At 41.8% G+C, this 16,354-nt stretch overlaps 1 protein-coding gene across 1 annotated transcript; it reads left to right on the top strand.

Annotated features, from left to right (window-relative positions):
- The first annotated feature begins 6,736 nt into the window (after window positions 1–6,736).
- On the top strand, window positions 6,737–16,021 carry LOC134295290 (serine/threonine-protein kinase 16-like). The gene is made up of 7 exons (XM_062967270.1): window positions 6,737–6,877; window positions 9,949–10,168; window positions 11,989–12,122; window positions 12,412–12,532; window positions 14,998–15,093; window positions 15,249–15,370; window positions 15,454–16,021. The coding sequence occupies exons 1-7, from the start codon at window positions 6,792–6,794 to the stop codon at window positions 15,590–15,592; spliced, it is 918 nt and encodes a 305-aa protein (XP_062823340.1). The 5' UTR covers window positions 6,737–6,791; the 3' UTR covers window positions 15,593–16,021.
- The last annotated feature ends 333 nt before the right edge of the window (window positions 16,022–16,354 follow it).

Below are 16,354 nucleotides of genomic sequence, written 5' to 3'. Positions count from 1 at the left end.
GTGTGCAAATTCCCAGGATTCCATAGCATTGAGCCATGGCACTGAAAGAGGTGTCAAACTGCATTAATTCAACAGTATAGATGCAGCCACAGAAATGGTTTTGGGACCTAGGTGTTGAGGACTCCTCTCAACAATTTAAGGATCTTAATTATTTTCAACAAAAATAATAGTACTTATAACATGAAATATTATAGTTTCTGTTTTCAGTTTTGTAGAAAAATATGATTATGATAAAATACAAACAAAGCAGGCAGCTACCGATGTCAGAAATGCATAGGAGCTCCTCCTTGGCTTCTAGTCCCAGACTGATGTATAAGCTGAAGTCCTCTCTCATTGGCCCTGGCTGGTGCTAGGGTCCATCTTTGGTAAGAAAAGTGTGCCAATATCCCATCTCATCTTTAATTTGCCACCCTAAAAAGTACATGATCTACATATTCTGTGCCTGGTTTTGTAGGGTGCACCTACATTGTAGAATGAATGCAGTTTGATACCATGGCTCAATGCTAGGGGATCCTGTGAGTTGTTGTTTTACAAGGCCTTCAAAGCCTTCTCTGTAAAAGATTGCTGGTACCTCAAAAAACTACAGCTTCCATGAATCTACTGCATTGAGCCATGGCAGTTGAAGTGGTGTTAGATTGCATGCATATTTAGGCCCCTTCTACACTGCCATATAAAATCCAGATCATCTGCTTTGAACTGGATTATATGGCAGTGTAGACAGTGGAAATGAAGCAGCTGAATTATAACTAAGGATTTGTGTAACGTGGTAATTGTGTACTAGATTATGTTTAATGCTGTTGGTTTTAAATTGTTTATGTCTACTGTTTTAATGATGTTATGTTATGTTTTTAATAGTTGTATAATTGAGGCATTGAATGTTTAATGTGTTGTTGAAGGCTTTCATTGCAGGAATCACTGGGCTGCTGTGAGTTTTCCGGGCTGTATCGCCATGTTCCAGAAGCATTCTCTCCTGACGTTTCACCCACATCTATGGCAGGCATCCTTCAAGGTTGTGAGGTCTGATGGAAACTAGGCAAGTGAGATTTATATGTCTGTGGAATCCCCTGAATGGGAGAAAGAACTTTTGTCTGTTTGTGGAGAGTGTGAATATTGCAATTGGCCACCTGGCTTAAAATCAGGACAGTAAATAAAGATCAACACTCAAAAAACAGAGGAACTCCAGACAGGAAACAATCAGGGCCAGCTAACACTTCCGAAGGATTCCCCCAGGCAGGAAACAGCCAGGCTTTGAAGCTGCAAGGCTATTCAATGCTAATCAAGCTGGCCAATTGCAACATTCAAGGTTGTCTCCAACAGACAAAAGTTCTTTCTCCCACCCTGGACATTCCACAGATATATAAACCCCATTTGCCCAGTTTCCAACAAACCTCACAACCTCTTAGGATGCCTGCCAGAGATGTGGGTGAAACGTCAGGAGGGAATGCTTCTGGAACATTGTCATACAGCCCATAAAACTCATTGAATGTTTGCCTAAATATATGGTGTACGCCGCTCTGAGTCCCCTGCGAGGTGAGATAGAAAACAAACAAACAAATAAATAAAATCCAGTTCAAAACAGATAATGTGGATTATTTGCTTTGTTGATCTGGATTATGTGGCAGTGTGGAAAGGGCCTTAGTGGTAGGGCCCCCTATGCTATAAGATCATGGGGAGAACCTTAAACTGGGGTGAACTCTGTGCCTATGTCAAGGAGTTAACCAACAGGTACAACTGGTCAGAAGTAACCGCTAGTATAAGGGTTTAGCGTACAGTGGGTGGTACTTATTCAAAAGCCTGTGTGAAGAGCCAGGTTTTCAGGCTCTTCCTGAACACTTCCAAGGTGACAGCTTGCCTAATTTCCCCCGGGAGCGTGTTCCAGAGCCGGGGGGCTGCCACGAAGAAGGCCCTCTCCCTCATCCCCACCAACCGCACTTGTGACGGAGGCGGAAGCGAGAGGAGGGCCTCCCCCGACGAATGAAGGGATCGTGCAGGTTCATAAGGGGAGATGTGGTCAGAAAGGTAAGTGGGTCCCAAACCATTCAGGGCTTTGTAGGTCAACACCTGCACCTTGAATTGGGTCTGGAAAATAAACGGCAGCCAGTGGAGCTCCTTAAACAGGACTAGTTTCCAACAGACCTCACAACCTCTGAGGATGCCTGCCACAGATGTGGGTGTAACATCAGGAGAAAAAGCTTCTGGAGCATGGCCACACAGCCCGGAAAACTCACAGCAACCCAGCAATTCCAGCCATGAAAGCTTTTGAAAACAGAATTAACTCTGTTTGGCATTTCTTTAACTGCCATGGCTCGGTGCTGTGGAATCATAGGAGTTGTAGTTTGGTGAGCACCAGCTCACTTGGGAAGAGAGGGATGATAAAGGCTTTGTAAAACTGCAGCTACTAGGATTTCATAGCATTGAACCACAACAGTCCAAGTGGTACCAAACAGTGTAGGTGCACCCTTTAACAGACTGGGGAGCAGAGCTCAAAGCAACGCAATGAAATTCAACAGGGACAAGTGTGAGGTTCTGCATTTAGGCAATAAAATGGAATGCACAGATATAAAAGGGGTGACACTTGGCTTGACATCAGTCCATGTGAAAGGGATCTAGGAGTGTCAGAGGAACCACAAGTGCAAGTCAGCAGTGTGGTGCAGTAGCTAAAAGCGCCAATGTGATTCTAGGCTGCATCAATAGGAGTATAATGTCAAGATCGAGAGAAGTTGTAGTCCTACTCTATTCTGCTTTGGTCAGACCTCACCGGGAATATTGTGTCCATTTCTGGGCACCACAATTCAAGAAGGAAGCATGACAAGCTGGAACATTTTAAAGAAATTATCAAAGGTTTGGAAACCAAGCCCTATGAGAAGCAGCTTAGGGAGCAGGGGATGTTCAGCTTGGAGAAGAGAAGACAGAGGGGACATCATGGCCATGTTTAAATATTTGAAAGGATGTCATAAGGAAGAGGGAGCAGACTTGTCTTCTGGAGACTAGGACACAGAGCAATGGAATCAAATTGCAGGAAAAGAGATTCCACCTAAATATTAGAAAGAACTTCCTTATAGTAAGAGCTGTATGGCAGTGGAGTATGCTGCCTCAGAGTGTGGTGGTCTCTCCTCCTCTGGAGGTTTTTAAGCAGAAGCTGAATGGCCATCTATTGAGGGTGTTTTAATGCCTGCATGGCAGGGGGTTGGACTGGATGGCCCTTGTGGTCTCTTCCAACTCTATGATTCTATCTGTTTCTAGAGTGCTTTCCCTTTATTTCGTAATGATCAGTCTTAGTTTACTGAAATGGTGTCTCTCTTTTTCAAGAATGAGTTATTAACAGTTAATTTTTTGTATTTCTTATGGTTCTAGGGACTTCATATACACTATACACACACATATACAGGCAGTCCCCAAGTTACGAACTAGATAGGTTCTGTAGGTTTGTTCTTAAGTTGAATTTATAACTCCAGCGAAATATGCATGTGTATATGATCTAGAGAGCATAGGGAAGAGTTAACACCGCTGTCTTGTTTGGTTTGCTGTCTGTGACCCTGTTCATAAGACTTCAAGTCACTTTCTGTCCCTGTGATAATTGGATTTGAAAGATTTGGCTTGCTGTGGCAAAAAGGATTGGCGATAAAACTTCAGTGGAGGCCCCTTTTCCTCATGATAACTCTTTCAGGAGTGAATTTCCCTTCCTAGGGGTAGATTTCTCTCACTTCCTGTTGCTTCACCCCTGTTCCTAACTATGAGTTGTATGTAAGTTGAATGTTTGTAATTTGCAGACTGCCTCTATATATGTGTGTGTGTGTATGTGTGTGTGCTATATATAGTGACATACACATTTATAAAATTAAAATCAGAATGTACATGAGGGGAAGCCTGCTTATAGAGAGAAAGGAGTGGGGAGAGCATAGAGCAGTGGATCTCAACCTGGAGTCCCCAGATGTTTTTAGCCTACAACTCCCAGAAATCCCAGCTAGTTTACCAGCTGTTAGGATTTCTGGGAGTTGAAGGCCAAAACCATTTGGGGACCCCAAGTTGAGAACCACTGGCATGAGCACAGAAAAGGGAGGCTACTTTCATGCCAAACACCTCACTCAGTGTTCTTTTAACATTACAAGCTATAGTGTGTGTGTCTTTTTGTTCTGTACATGAATGCAGCAATAAATCTGTAAAAAAATCCAAAGCGTAATTATTATTTTCATAGGTAAGTCAATATGTTTGTATGGAAAAAATTACAAAAGATTATCAGCCGCAAGAAAATTAATGTCAGGTGACAGGATATTCTTGCATATTCTCACCAAATACCCTGTTTCCCCGAAAATAAGACATCCCCAGAAAATAAGACCTAGTAGAAATTTTGCTGAATTGCTAAATATAAGGCCTCCCCTGAAAGTAAGACCTAGCAAAGTTTTTGTTTGGAAGCATGCCTGCCAAACAGAACACCAGAGCATGCAGGATTGGTAAATATACGTACCATAGATTGCTGTACATGAAAATAATGGTAGTAACAAGAAATTCTTGATATGATTCACAGTTTGTCTCGTTATGCTGGTTTGTGATGATATCTACTGTACAGTATATAATAAATGTTCTTTTTTTTTGTTCAACAATAAAAGTGAATTTTTCTTCATGGAAAAATAAGACATCCCCTGAAAATAAGACCTAGCACATCTTTGGGAACAAAAATTAATATAAGACACTGTCTTATTTTCGGGGAAACACGGTACATGCCATGAAGTTGAACATTTAAGTTACCCTGAATTCAGTGCAGATTAGTCAAATCAATTTGTTCTTTAATTTTTATCTTTTATGGATGCCATGTTTTTGGAAGCTTGTTAAGGCCTTTTAGGCTTCCTCTATGTAAATAGAGTTCATTTTTTAATAATAAGAATTATATGTCATGGGCGGGGGGCATCAGGATTTAAGATATGCTTAGGTGGGGCATGGCCAAAAAAAGATTGGGAACCACTGACTTAGATAAGGCATTGTTAGAAACCATGTTTTACAAGTGCACACTGTAATAGGATGCCTGACTTCTGTCCACAAGTGTTTGAAAAGCATCCTGAAATTCAATTTCCCCTCTTTCTTTGCAAGTTGTTAATATGTGTGAATATCCACTGCATACTGGTGAGGCTGTTTTCTTCTGATGGATTGAAGCCAAATATGTATCACAATAGGAATGTTGCAGCAAAGTATGCATAGTATGCCTATGCTGGGAGTAAACAGAAGGGGTTTGGAAGTAGTTGCATTTTGTCTGCTGCAATATTTCCCAATATTGATAATTATAGGAGTGACATTTTGTTCAGTTGGCACATTACTTGCAAATAATTCCTTCTAATTATCTGGTTCCAATCTTTAGTATGAATCATTCGCATTGAATTGAATTGTAATAGCTAATTTATTTTGGATTTTGTGTCTGTGATTTTTCCCCCTTTCCCCATAACTGTAATCTATCTGTTGAAATAAAATTTAAAACAACAATAAATACAACAGAAGTGTTTTACTTACGTACTTCCCTGTTCAAATAAATACTGGTGTTTCACTTTCCTTGGGCTGTGCAGAGGATTGCCGAAACTACAGACTCTGTTCTATGTAACCAGGATGTTTCCTTTTAGAAAATGAGTAAACATTTCTTCTCGCATTGCATATCTAAGTGCCATTTATGGCTTTGGAATTCACCCTCCCCCTCCTGATCTGCTCTGAGAATTTGCTAGTGATAGCTTGAAAGATAGAGAGTCCTTCCCCAAAACATCTGACTTGAGTCAGTTGCTGGAGTAGTCTGAGCTTATTTGATTATTGTGGATTGTTAACTTTAAAGTGAATGAACTGCCGGGAAGGGGAAGCTGGTTGGTAGATAATCCCATTTGTGGCCAACAGATTGGAATTGTGTTCCTTTCCAACTGTATAACCTATTTGAAGAATGATTGGTCCCAATAAAAAGTCTCTTATTAATATCCTATCAATATATAAAATGTGATTGGTATCGTTGAGGGTCTTCTCAGTGGCTATACAATGTTCCCTCACTTATCGCGGGGGTTACGTTCCAGGACCACCCGCAATAAGTGAAAATCAGCGAAATAGGGACGCTATATAGGGACACTCCCGCTGCTGCCGCTGCCTTGTGAGGCAAAAACAAAGCTGCTTCAGCCTCCTTTTCTCTCCCTTCGGCTTCTCCTTCCTTCCTTCCTTCCTTAGGCTTCTCCTTAGGAAGTAAGTAGAAAGAGGGATTTATAATATTATTTTATAATTTATAATATTATTTTAGTGTTTATAAAAAAAATGTGAAACAGCAAGTTTGCGAAAAGCGAACTGCAAAGTAGTGAGGGAACACTGTATTTGGATTTTGAATCTTCCTTCCAAGGATGACTCATCATATCAGGGATAGGCAAAGGGCAACTTGCCTTATGTTGGTGGACTCACACTATTCTCCACCAGTGGCTATATAGCTAGGACTGATGGGTGCTACAGTCCAATAATATCCGAGTGGTTGCACTTAGCCTATCCCCAATGTACATACTTCAGAAACAGTTGTTCACCTCCAGACAAATAATTGCTTCAGTTGGCTGAATCTTACCCATACTATTTTTATTTTGACTGCTGTCATTTTGTCTCTCTTTGTTGCATTTATTATATTTTTCTATGTTTGCATGTTTGGGGATTTTAATATTGTTGGCTGCCATGGATATTTACATATGAAATAGCAGGATGATGATAATAATACTAATAACAATAAATAGATTAAATATGATTTTGTGTTACCTTATCCTCTGTAGAGCCAGAAGGATGTTGGAGTGACCATCATGGGCCATGCCCTATGTATCTGTTCAAGGGGAACCATCACTATCAATAACAAACGTTACCTTTCAATTCATAGGCTCGGAGAAGGGTGAGTATAACACAGAAAAATCTGGGTTTTTGCATAACTGATTGTACACACCAAGTATGGCCACTTTATGCAACTGATGGAATTTGAAATTTATCTCATGTAGGATGGAGAAATGTTATCCCTCTATCCCTTTTTGTTGAATTGCAACTCCCACGAGTCTTAATAATCAGTCAGTTGTGTGGATTGCTGGGAGCTACAGTCCAAAAAGTCTGGAGAGTCACACTTTGCCTATCCCAGCTTAGTCCAACCCATTGGATTAGAGGTATTTGCAAAGTATGATAGACTTGTTGTAACCCACTCCCCATCATTTTCAAGCTTCTTTAAAATAGAGATGGGGAATATTGAACTCCCCATATGTTTTTATTTAGAATTCCCTTTTGTCCCACCCAGCATGGCCAATGATAAAGCACTGAGTGCTGTAGTCCAAACCACTGGCAGTGAGGGCAGAGGTTCTAAACCTCTGGCATAATGTTACAATCTTGTTCATGTTTGATGTGGGTTTATGCTCATTTGAGCTTACTGCTGAATAAAAATATTGAGCTGGAAATCCTGTTAGAGAACATGACACCACAATCCCCCTAAGGCCACTCATTCCATTGCTGTGATGTCTCATGGGCCTTGTAGTCCCGTTCCTAGTGCTATTGTGGCAGATGAGGAGGAAAACATGGGATTTCCACCGGTTCAGCTCGAATCGGAGCCTCGCCACCTGGAAGATGTTTGTCCTCAGGAAGTTAACCAAACAAGCCTTGGGCAGAATTCTCCCCCGTTTTCCCGAAAGGACAATTATAATAGAGATAGAGGAGTCAGGGAGGCTAATCGCCGGAGCCTCAGAATCGCTGCCAGACAATTAGCTGATTAGGTCTGCTTCCCTTGGGAAATTCTAAGAAGTCATGCATCTGGACAGAGTTGGGTTTCACTTCTTGTTCTCCAGGGAAAGTGTTCTGTTGGCGGGAAAACAAGACCCTATATAGGGGTTTTGCCGCAAGGGGAACCTTGCGGAGTCAATTGTTCAGCTTGAGGAGAGAGATCGTGTGTGGACTTCGTATTCCTTGTTCCCTGCTTCCCGGATCTAGTTTCAAGTCTTGCCTTGCTTCACGTTTAGCCACGGACCTTGTTTCATGCTTCAAGTTGTCACGTTCCAAGTCCTTGATCCAGCCAAGAACCAAGCCTTTGATCCAGCCTTGTTGTCAAGCTTCAATGGACTAAAGACCTTGTCATCTCCCCACACTATTGCTTGGCAAAGTGTGTGTTTCGGTTAAAGGATTATAACTTTGAACTCTAATATCTTATATTGGACATTATTTTCCTGGACTATATTTGGCCTTTCCTGAAAGGTCTGCTTCTGAACTATATTCTTCACTTGTTTTTATTGACTTTATATATTTCTTTAATAAAGATATTAGATAGATTCTGGTCTCTGCGCATGGTTATTGGTGCTCTGCAGCCTGGACCCTGACAATTGCCTAGTCATTCATTACAGTTGGAAAGTTTAATCCTGGTATGTAACCAAAGTCTGCCTTGCTGTAACTTGAACCCGTGCTTGTCTTCGCTCAGTAGACTTGATAAATAGGCCATCTCCCTCCTGTTTATGTAATTTCCTAGCTATCTAAGGCACACTGAACTATTTGGTTGTCAAACCAACAATGTTTCTAGTTCTGTTTTGTATCTGACAATGGAAAATGTCTTGTCTCAGAAGAAACTGTGGAATTCAGAATGTGGAGTGAGCTGTCCCTGTTTATACCCAGTGGGTTAGAGATATTTGCAAAGTAGGTTATGGATTAGAATATTGTTATGCCTCTTTGCACTACTTGTCAAAGCTCTGATAAGTGGAAATAAGGAGCCACAGTAATAAGGAACCTGCATGCTTGTGCCATGGCATGCAGGTTGTCCCTCGTCTGGGGGCTGGAAGAGGAAAGGAGATGAACCTTCCTTTATAGTCCTCTCTTCTCTCAGTTTTCTCTAGGTCTGTGATGAAGGAATGCACATCTTGGGTTTTTTATTCAAGAGTTTGGGAACTCTGTGGGTCATGTACAGCCCCCAGTTCCGCCAAAGCTTCCAGTATGCCTTCAAAATTATGTGTTGGTGGGGAGGGGGGGGGGGGGAGAAGACCCCAAAAGTTCAGTTAACACTGATTTTTATTTGGATTTATTTTACACACTAATCCATACCCAGATCCAGAAGTTGCACTAGAAATTCTAGAAATTATTTCTAGTTGTAATTTTTAGTGAAGACTCTTCTTCCGGAGCATTTGCTCACTGGTGTTCTGTGTCATCCCTAGTTTGTGCCACCTTTCCCTCTTGATTGTCAATGTTACGTCAAGCAGCAAAATATGGGATATGATTTTTTCATGTCAGGAGCAACTTGAGAAGCTGCAAGAGAATTGACTGTCTGCAAGGACGTTGCCCAGGGGACACCCGGATATTTGATGTTTTACCATCCTAGTGGGAGGCTTCTCTCATGTCCCCGCATGGATATGAATGGGAACCTAGGACTTTATCACACAAAGTTGCTTAAGTGCAATTATGCGAAGATAATAGCACCTTTTGATTGGGCTTATTGCATTTTGCTGTGGTTGTCCCATAGTTGCATTGTATCTGAATCAAGATTGTTTCTTTTCACTGATGGGAAGAATCCGTAAAGAAATCCGGTATTACTGTTGTTCCATCACTTTTCTTTGTATAATAATGTCCTTCTGCTGCAGTCCCAATCTTGTGAAGTGGAGGAAAGTTTTGCAAAAGAATGGGGGTGGGTATGGGGGGGGGGGGAAGCATTGCATATGCACTAGGTAGGGCAGACATGGATCGGAAGTGAGGCTGTGCAGAAAACTCAAAGTAGGATATTCACAACTAAGTACCAGCATTTGCACAATTGTGTTGAGGTGTAATATATATTGTTCCAATAACAATGTTTCCATATGTTTACATAATGTCATTGTGATAAGACAACAGGCTAGTGTGATAAAGTCCTTAGTATGCAGACAGCAGGAGAAGGAGAAAATAATCTCAGCGTAGTATGAGCTTCTTTCCATTACCAACCCACTCTGTTCTTGACCCAATTCCTCTCTGACCCAGTGGCTTCAGCTATGTAGATCTTGTAGAGGGGCTGCATGATGGACGCTTCTATGCACTGAAACGCATCGTATGCCATGACAAGGATGATCGCCAGGAAGCCATGCATGAGATTGAGATGCATCAGCTCTTTGATCACCCAAATATCTTGCCCCTATGTGCACATGCTGTTGTGGAGAAAGGATCCAAACACGAGGCCTGGCTGCTACTACCTTTCCTCAAGGTGAGAGATAAGTGGCTTCATACCTAGTGTTTCTGTTTGAGATACATATGGGTTCTGCTTAGCATGCAGAGGAATGTGTATTTGTGGATTCACACAAGCATGACTGAGATGTGCACAGTATACTGAGATGCCAATAATAGAGGCTAATACCTTCTGACAGTGGCTCAGCCTCCTGGGTTCTGTGTTTGTTTGTTTTTTTGTCTTGCTTGGGCTTGAGACTAAGATGAATACAGAAAACAGTTTTCTAATATCAAAACAGAATCAAAACAAGAACCAACTGAAACAAAATTCCTGACAAAATAAGTCAGTCTAAAAGCTTTAACTAGATTACTGAAATATAAATGCGATGGAAGAAACAAAATTCCTAGGATATGCTGTTTTGCTTTCCATCATCCTGCTACAATTGAGAAATTCTAATAGTTTCTTTTGCAAATAAAGACTCTGGTGAAGATGTCAACTAGTGTGGGAAAAGATGGCTATTCATTGTTCTGGTTCCAAGCTATTTGGGGATTTACAGGCAATAAGCAGCACAATTTGAAAAAAATTGTGCTTGGAAATAAATTGACATGATGAACAAAATAAGAATTTATATGCTGTGAAAAAGAAGTCCAAACAAAAGCCTGATGGCTTTAGTTATTAATAGCAGAAGTATTCAAAAATGCTTTTCATACCATGCATTATCATACCATGCATGATAATACTCTAGGTGTAACCTATGTGTTTGTTATATTAGAGATACCTGCTTTTTCCAAGGAACAGTGTTGATAGGGTACCAGCCAAAAGTACTCACAGCTATTATTGCCACGTAAACATTGAAGATAAGGTATTCAAGACAAAACTGTACCAACGTATCTCAGAGCTTCTGGTATTCAGTCATTTTACCATGTTCAAATCTATAGTAGCAAACTGAGAACAACAGATGCCATTACTTTTTTCCATGTCAGGAGCGACTTGAGAAACTGCAAGTTGCTTCTGGTGTTAGAGAATTGGCCGTCTGCAAAGATGTTGCTCCTATGGGACACCCGGATGTTTTACCATCCTATGGGAGGTTTCCCTCATGTCCCCGCATGGGGAGCCAGGGCTGACAGACGGGAGCTCACCTTGCTCCCTGGATTCGAACCGCCGACCTTTCGGTCAGCAGTCCTGCTGGCACAAGGGTTTAACTCATTGCACCACTGGGGGCTCCATGCCATTACTATATTAGTATCAAATTATTCTGCCTCTCCCATATTTCTGATGTGTTTGCATTTTAGAGTCTTTCACAGCAGCAGTCATCTAAAAACTGCAGACTGTAGCAGGGTGATACAATAACTTCAGAGATACATGCATAATGATCCCTGGTAAAACAAGAATAACTGCATATAAGTGTGTTGGAATAGCACTGCTGCAAATCTGTTGCCAAGCTCTTCCCTGAGTAAACTGGTGCAGGAGTAGGGGACCGTAAGCCCTTCAGATGCTAAATAAATACTACTTATCATGCCTCATTCTTAGTCAGACTGTCTAGGACTGATGGCAGCTAGGGTTCTGGGATGGACAAAACATCTCTCAGGCTTGCTTTGGTTGCTTCTTCTTGTTTGGGGATATGGAGCATGTGACTCTCCAAGTGGTAGACTAACTCCATTAATCTCCCCTGTATATGCTGATTTGTGCTGATGGAAGTTGTTGTTTTGCAATATTTAAAAGACCTCATCCCATTCTGGAGTGTATTCGGACAGAAGCAATGAGGGTACTCAAGGATAAATAATCTCAACCTCACGTAGTAAATTTGAAAAAAATATACCTGATTCAAATCACCAGAGTTGCTGTCCTTTTCTTTGTAGAGAGGAACTCTTTGGCAGGAAGTTGAAGCTCTGAAAGACAAAGGTGCCTTCATGCCTGAGGAGCGGATCCTTGCCATTCTTCATGGTCTTTGCCGAGGGCTGCAGGCCATTCATAATAAGGGTTATGCACACAGGTGAGAAACTGGTTCTAAAGCAGAGATTGTTAGCAATGATGTTGTGGGACAAGCCATGTGTAGGCTGGGGTGGGGGAGCCATAGAGTGAAGATACACAAGTGCCATTAAGTGCACAGTGAAGGAGTGAATAGAAGTAAGAAACTGCATGCTGGTGTGAAGCATCCCTGGCAGTATTGTCAATAGGAAGAAATCTGAGGTTGAGAAATCAGGAGATTAAAAGATAACTTCAAGTAAGAAACAGAGGGCCGTGACTGGACAATTCTGGAGATTCCATTCTGCTTCTTTCAGAGACCTGAAACCAACAAATGTGCTTCTGGATGACGATGACCAACCATTGTTGATGGACCTAGGCTCTATGAATCAAGCACGCATTGAAGTACGGAGCTCCCGGGAAGCCATGACATTGCAGGTACAAGAGTCGCCCAGTGAAAAGGATGTGGGAATTTCCAACAAAGATAAGAGGGAAGAATCTAAATTAGATTAACTATGAAAGCTAGATGCATACCTTCCCACTCCCATAACCTGGGGTGCAAATTTAAAACTCATAGAATTGTAGAGTTGGAAGAGACCTCATGGGCCGTCCTGCAAGAAACAGGAAAATCTCATTCAAAGCACCCCGACAGATGGCCATCCAGCCTCTGCTTAAAAGCCTCCAAAGAGGGAGCCTCCACCACAGTCCAGGGCAGAGAGTTCCACTGCCGAACAGCTCTCACAGTGAGAAAGTTCTTCCTGATGTTCAGGTGGAATCTCCTTTCCTGTAGTTTGTTCCGCGTCCTAGTCTCCAGGGCAGCAGAAAACAAGCTTGCTCCCTCCTCCCTATGACTTCCCCTCACATATTTGTATATGGCTATCATGTCTCCTCTCAGCCTTCTCTTCTGCAGGCTAAACATACCCAGCTCTTTAAGCCACTCCTCATAGAGTTTGTTCTCCAGACCCTTGATCATTTTAGTTGCCCTCCTCTGGACGCTTTCCAGCTTGTCAACATCTCCCTTCAATTGCGGTGCCCAGAATTGGACACAGTATTCCAGGTGTGGCCTGACCAAGTCAGAATAGAGGGGTAGCATGACTTCCCTGGATCTAGATGCTATACCCAGATTTATGCAGGCCAGAATCCCGTTGGCTTTTTTCGCTGCCCCATCACATTGTTGGCTCATGTTTAACTTGTTGTCCACGAGGACTCCAAGATCTTTTTCACACGTACTGCTGTCGAGCCAGGCGTCCCCCATTCTGTATCTTTGCATTCCATTTTTTTCTGCTGAAGTGAAGTATCTTGCATTTGTCTCTGTTGAACTTCATTTTGTAGTTTCGGCCCATCTCTCTAATTTGTTAAGATCGTTTTGAATTCTGCTCCTGTCTTCTGGAGTGTTAGCTATCCCTCCCAGTTTGGTGTTATTTGCAAACTTGATGATCGTGCCTTCTAACCCTTCGTCTAAGTCGTTAAAAAGATGTTGAACAGAACCGGGCCCAGGACGGAACCCTGCGGCACTCCACTTGTGACTATTCACATTATTACATTATCACATTATTCAGGGCTTTGGAGGGAGGATATTGCATCTGAATTCAAAAAAATAACTGTATGCATTATGTGTTAAAATGCTAGCACTAACATTGCTATATTAAAAAAAAGCATTGTTCTACTTTTAGAAAACAACCTACAACTCTAGGGAACCTTAGAGATATTGCTCTATGGAGTCCTGATGTGGCATTACCAGAGAAAAATTGATATTAACACATTATAGAAGTATCTCACATTATTTTTTCTGTGAACATGAATATTTTCTACCTAGGTTGAGTTTTAGAATTAAAAACAAACAGAAATCAGCTAAGGTGGCAGCTGGTAGTGGGAACCATATTTGGTAATATTGAGGAGTTTGCTCTCATTGCAGTGTGAATAGAATGGGCAACAGGTTTGTTACATTAATGAGGCTCGAACAGTGCTTAGTAGTCATTGCTACTGGATGTTATTATGAGTTACATGTTAGTTTCTTGGACATAGAAAATAGAAGATTTAGATTAATTCTCCCCAAACAAGGCTGATTAATGACTTAGGGAAGGAGAATGTTAACAAGATGTTAGCACATGCAAAAAGAGAGGTGTGATCCTAACATGTGTTTCATTATACAGAGGAGCACGTTAAAAGAGGAATCAGTGAAAGACAATGTGTTTTACATGAAGAGTTCATGAAGCAGAGAGGAAGACATAAGATGATACCCTGTACAAGGCTATAATGCTGATCAATCCATGCCAGTATTGTCTGATCCTATTCGCAGCATGTCCCTGACATTTCAAACTGTCTTGAACCTTCTTCATGCAAAGCATGTGCACATTCCCACTGAGCTACAGCTCTTTCTCAAGACCTCAGCTGCTTCTGCTCAGGTCAAGGATGTCATTCAGTTTAAAAGCTATTTTGTGTTCCCACAAGCTACCTCTCCCTATTCCTCAAAATCCTTACAGACTGGATGTCACCTAGGCTAACCAGCTCCAGCTATGATCCAAAAGGAAACCAATTTCCCCAATTTTTCAATTTCCCCATATCTAATGCAGCTATTATCTTAACAGGAGACAAAGAATTAGCAAATCAACAAACAAAAATAGATGCTTAAAAGAAAGAAAACACTTTCTATTAATGTATTATAAGGCTCATAAGCAGCATGCCTTGCTGTCTGGTGGCTGTGCTGGATTTCTGCTCCCCTTTTTGATTTAATGCTAGTACCACTGCACTGAAACATCTTCTTGTGGCTGTTGCCACATAACCACCAAGGGGCATCACAGGAATAGTCCAGGGAGAAAAGGTGGAACTGAAGACTTCTGATCATGCCCCTACCCTACTAATGTTCTGTAGCTGAAGTTCAGTTTTGTCTCTTTATCTCACAGGACTGGGCTGCCCAGCGCTGTACCATCTCTTACCGAGCACCAGAACTGTTCACTGTTGAACGTGACTGTGTTATTGATGAACGTACTGATGTCTGGGTAAGGGCCTTAATTTCCACTTAGAAAAGCACATCTGCAAATGCTCTAAATAATGTCATGTGGTTTATTCCTATACAAGGGAGGAATGTTCTTGTGGCCTCTCTCCATTCTAGGGCCAGCCTTCTGCTACATATACTCATCTTGCCTTTCCTTAGTCCTTAGGCTGTGTTCTGTACTGTATGATGTTTGGTGAGGGGCCTTATGACATGATCTTCCAAAAGGGGGACAGTGTGGCCTTGGCTGTACAGAATGATCTCACTGTGCCCCAGAATACAAGGTAAGGAAGTGCTGCATGAAAGGGAAGTTCAAAGCTGCCCAGATTTCAAGGAAGATCCAATGTGAATGGCCTCTAAATTACAGGTATTCGCCTGCCTTGGAATGTCTCCTCTGCTCGATGATGATAGTGAATCCTCAACAGCGCCCATACATTGCTGGCATTATCTGCCAGCTTGAAGAGATACAGCCACCACCTGCTGGACAGGACACCACACGCATCTGAGCCCACTGAATGTGTAGTAGAGATGGGGCCAGGAGAGGCGTTGCCGCCCAAATGGGACCTCAAGAGGTTAAGTTCAAAGCCAGGACATGGTATGTTCTGTTCTGTGCTTGCCACTTTCCAGAGTGGGGCCACCTCTTGCTTTGGAGCTGATAAGTTTGGGACTTTCTTGGCAGTTACCTTGCCATTCTCACTGGTGTCCAAGCATGCACCTCAAGAATATATTTGGGTCTCAGCTGGTCTGTTTGGCAACTTACCAGCTCCCTTCATAGGATGTTGTACAAGGGACCTCAACAATAGATGGGGAAATGGCCAGCTTTTTAAAAATCTTAAGTATTGCTTGCGGCTAATTATTGAGGGACTGGCGCCCTATTTATTTTGGTGCAGGCACACCCTCAGTGCCTATGTGTTCAATAAAGTCTTTACAATGCAGCTGCATCAGTGGTTTTTAAGTTGAGGAATGAACGGGATGACCTAACCATACTGGTTTTTTCTTACCTATTCATTTCACTTCGGTCAGTTTCCTCTTCTACATCAAGTGGCTTCTATATCATTGTGTATTAGCCATGTTTGTCTAATTTTTGCTAATCTAATTGTTTAGGTGAAGGGAGGTTGAGTGGTATAGAATAGGAGATCTTGTTTAACTGACTCAGGTTCCAGTGATTTCCAATGAACACGAACTCCAGACAAATGTATAATATCCAATTATAGTATGTATTCTTCACACAGTCCAAAAGGTTAGTTTTGTGTAGAGCTGCAACACCT

Source organism: Anolis carolinensis, chromosome 1 (assembly GCF_035594765.1).
Source record: "Anolis carolinensis isolate JA03-04 chromosome 1, rAnoCar3.1.pri, whole genome shotgun sequence".
Classification (NCBI taxonomy): domain Eukaryota; kingdom Metazoa; phylum Chordata; class Lepidosauria; order Squamata; family Dactyloidae; genus Anolis; species Anolis carolinensis.
This window is presented reverse-complemented; position numbering and strand designations above follow the sequence as displayed.

Excerpts from the sequence above, each read along its gene's own strand:
- LOC134295290 (XM_062967270.1), top strand. The coding sequence starts at position 6,792 with ATGGGCCATGCCCTATGTATCTGTTCAAGGGGAACCATCACTATCAAT. Across the intron at positions 12,123-12,411 it reads AATAAGGGTTATGCACACAG|AGACCTGAAACCAACAAATG; the intron begins GTGAGAAACTGG and ends TGCTTCTTTCAG. Across the intron at positions 12,533-14,997 it reads GGGAAGCCATGACATTGCAG|GACTGGGCTGCCCAGCGCTG; the intron begins GTACAAGAGTCG and ends TTTATCTCACAG.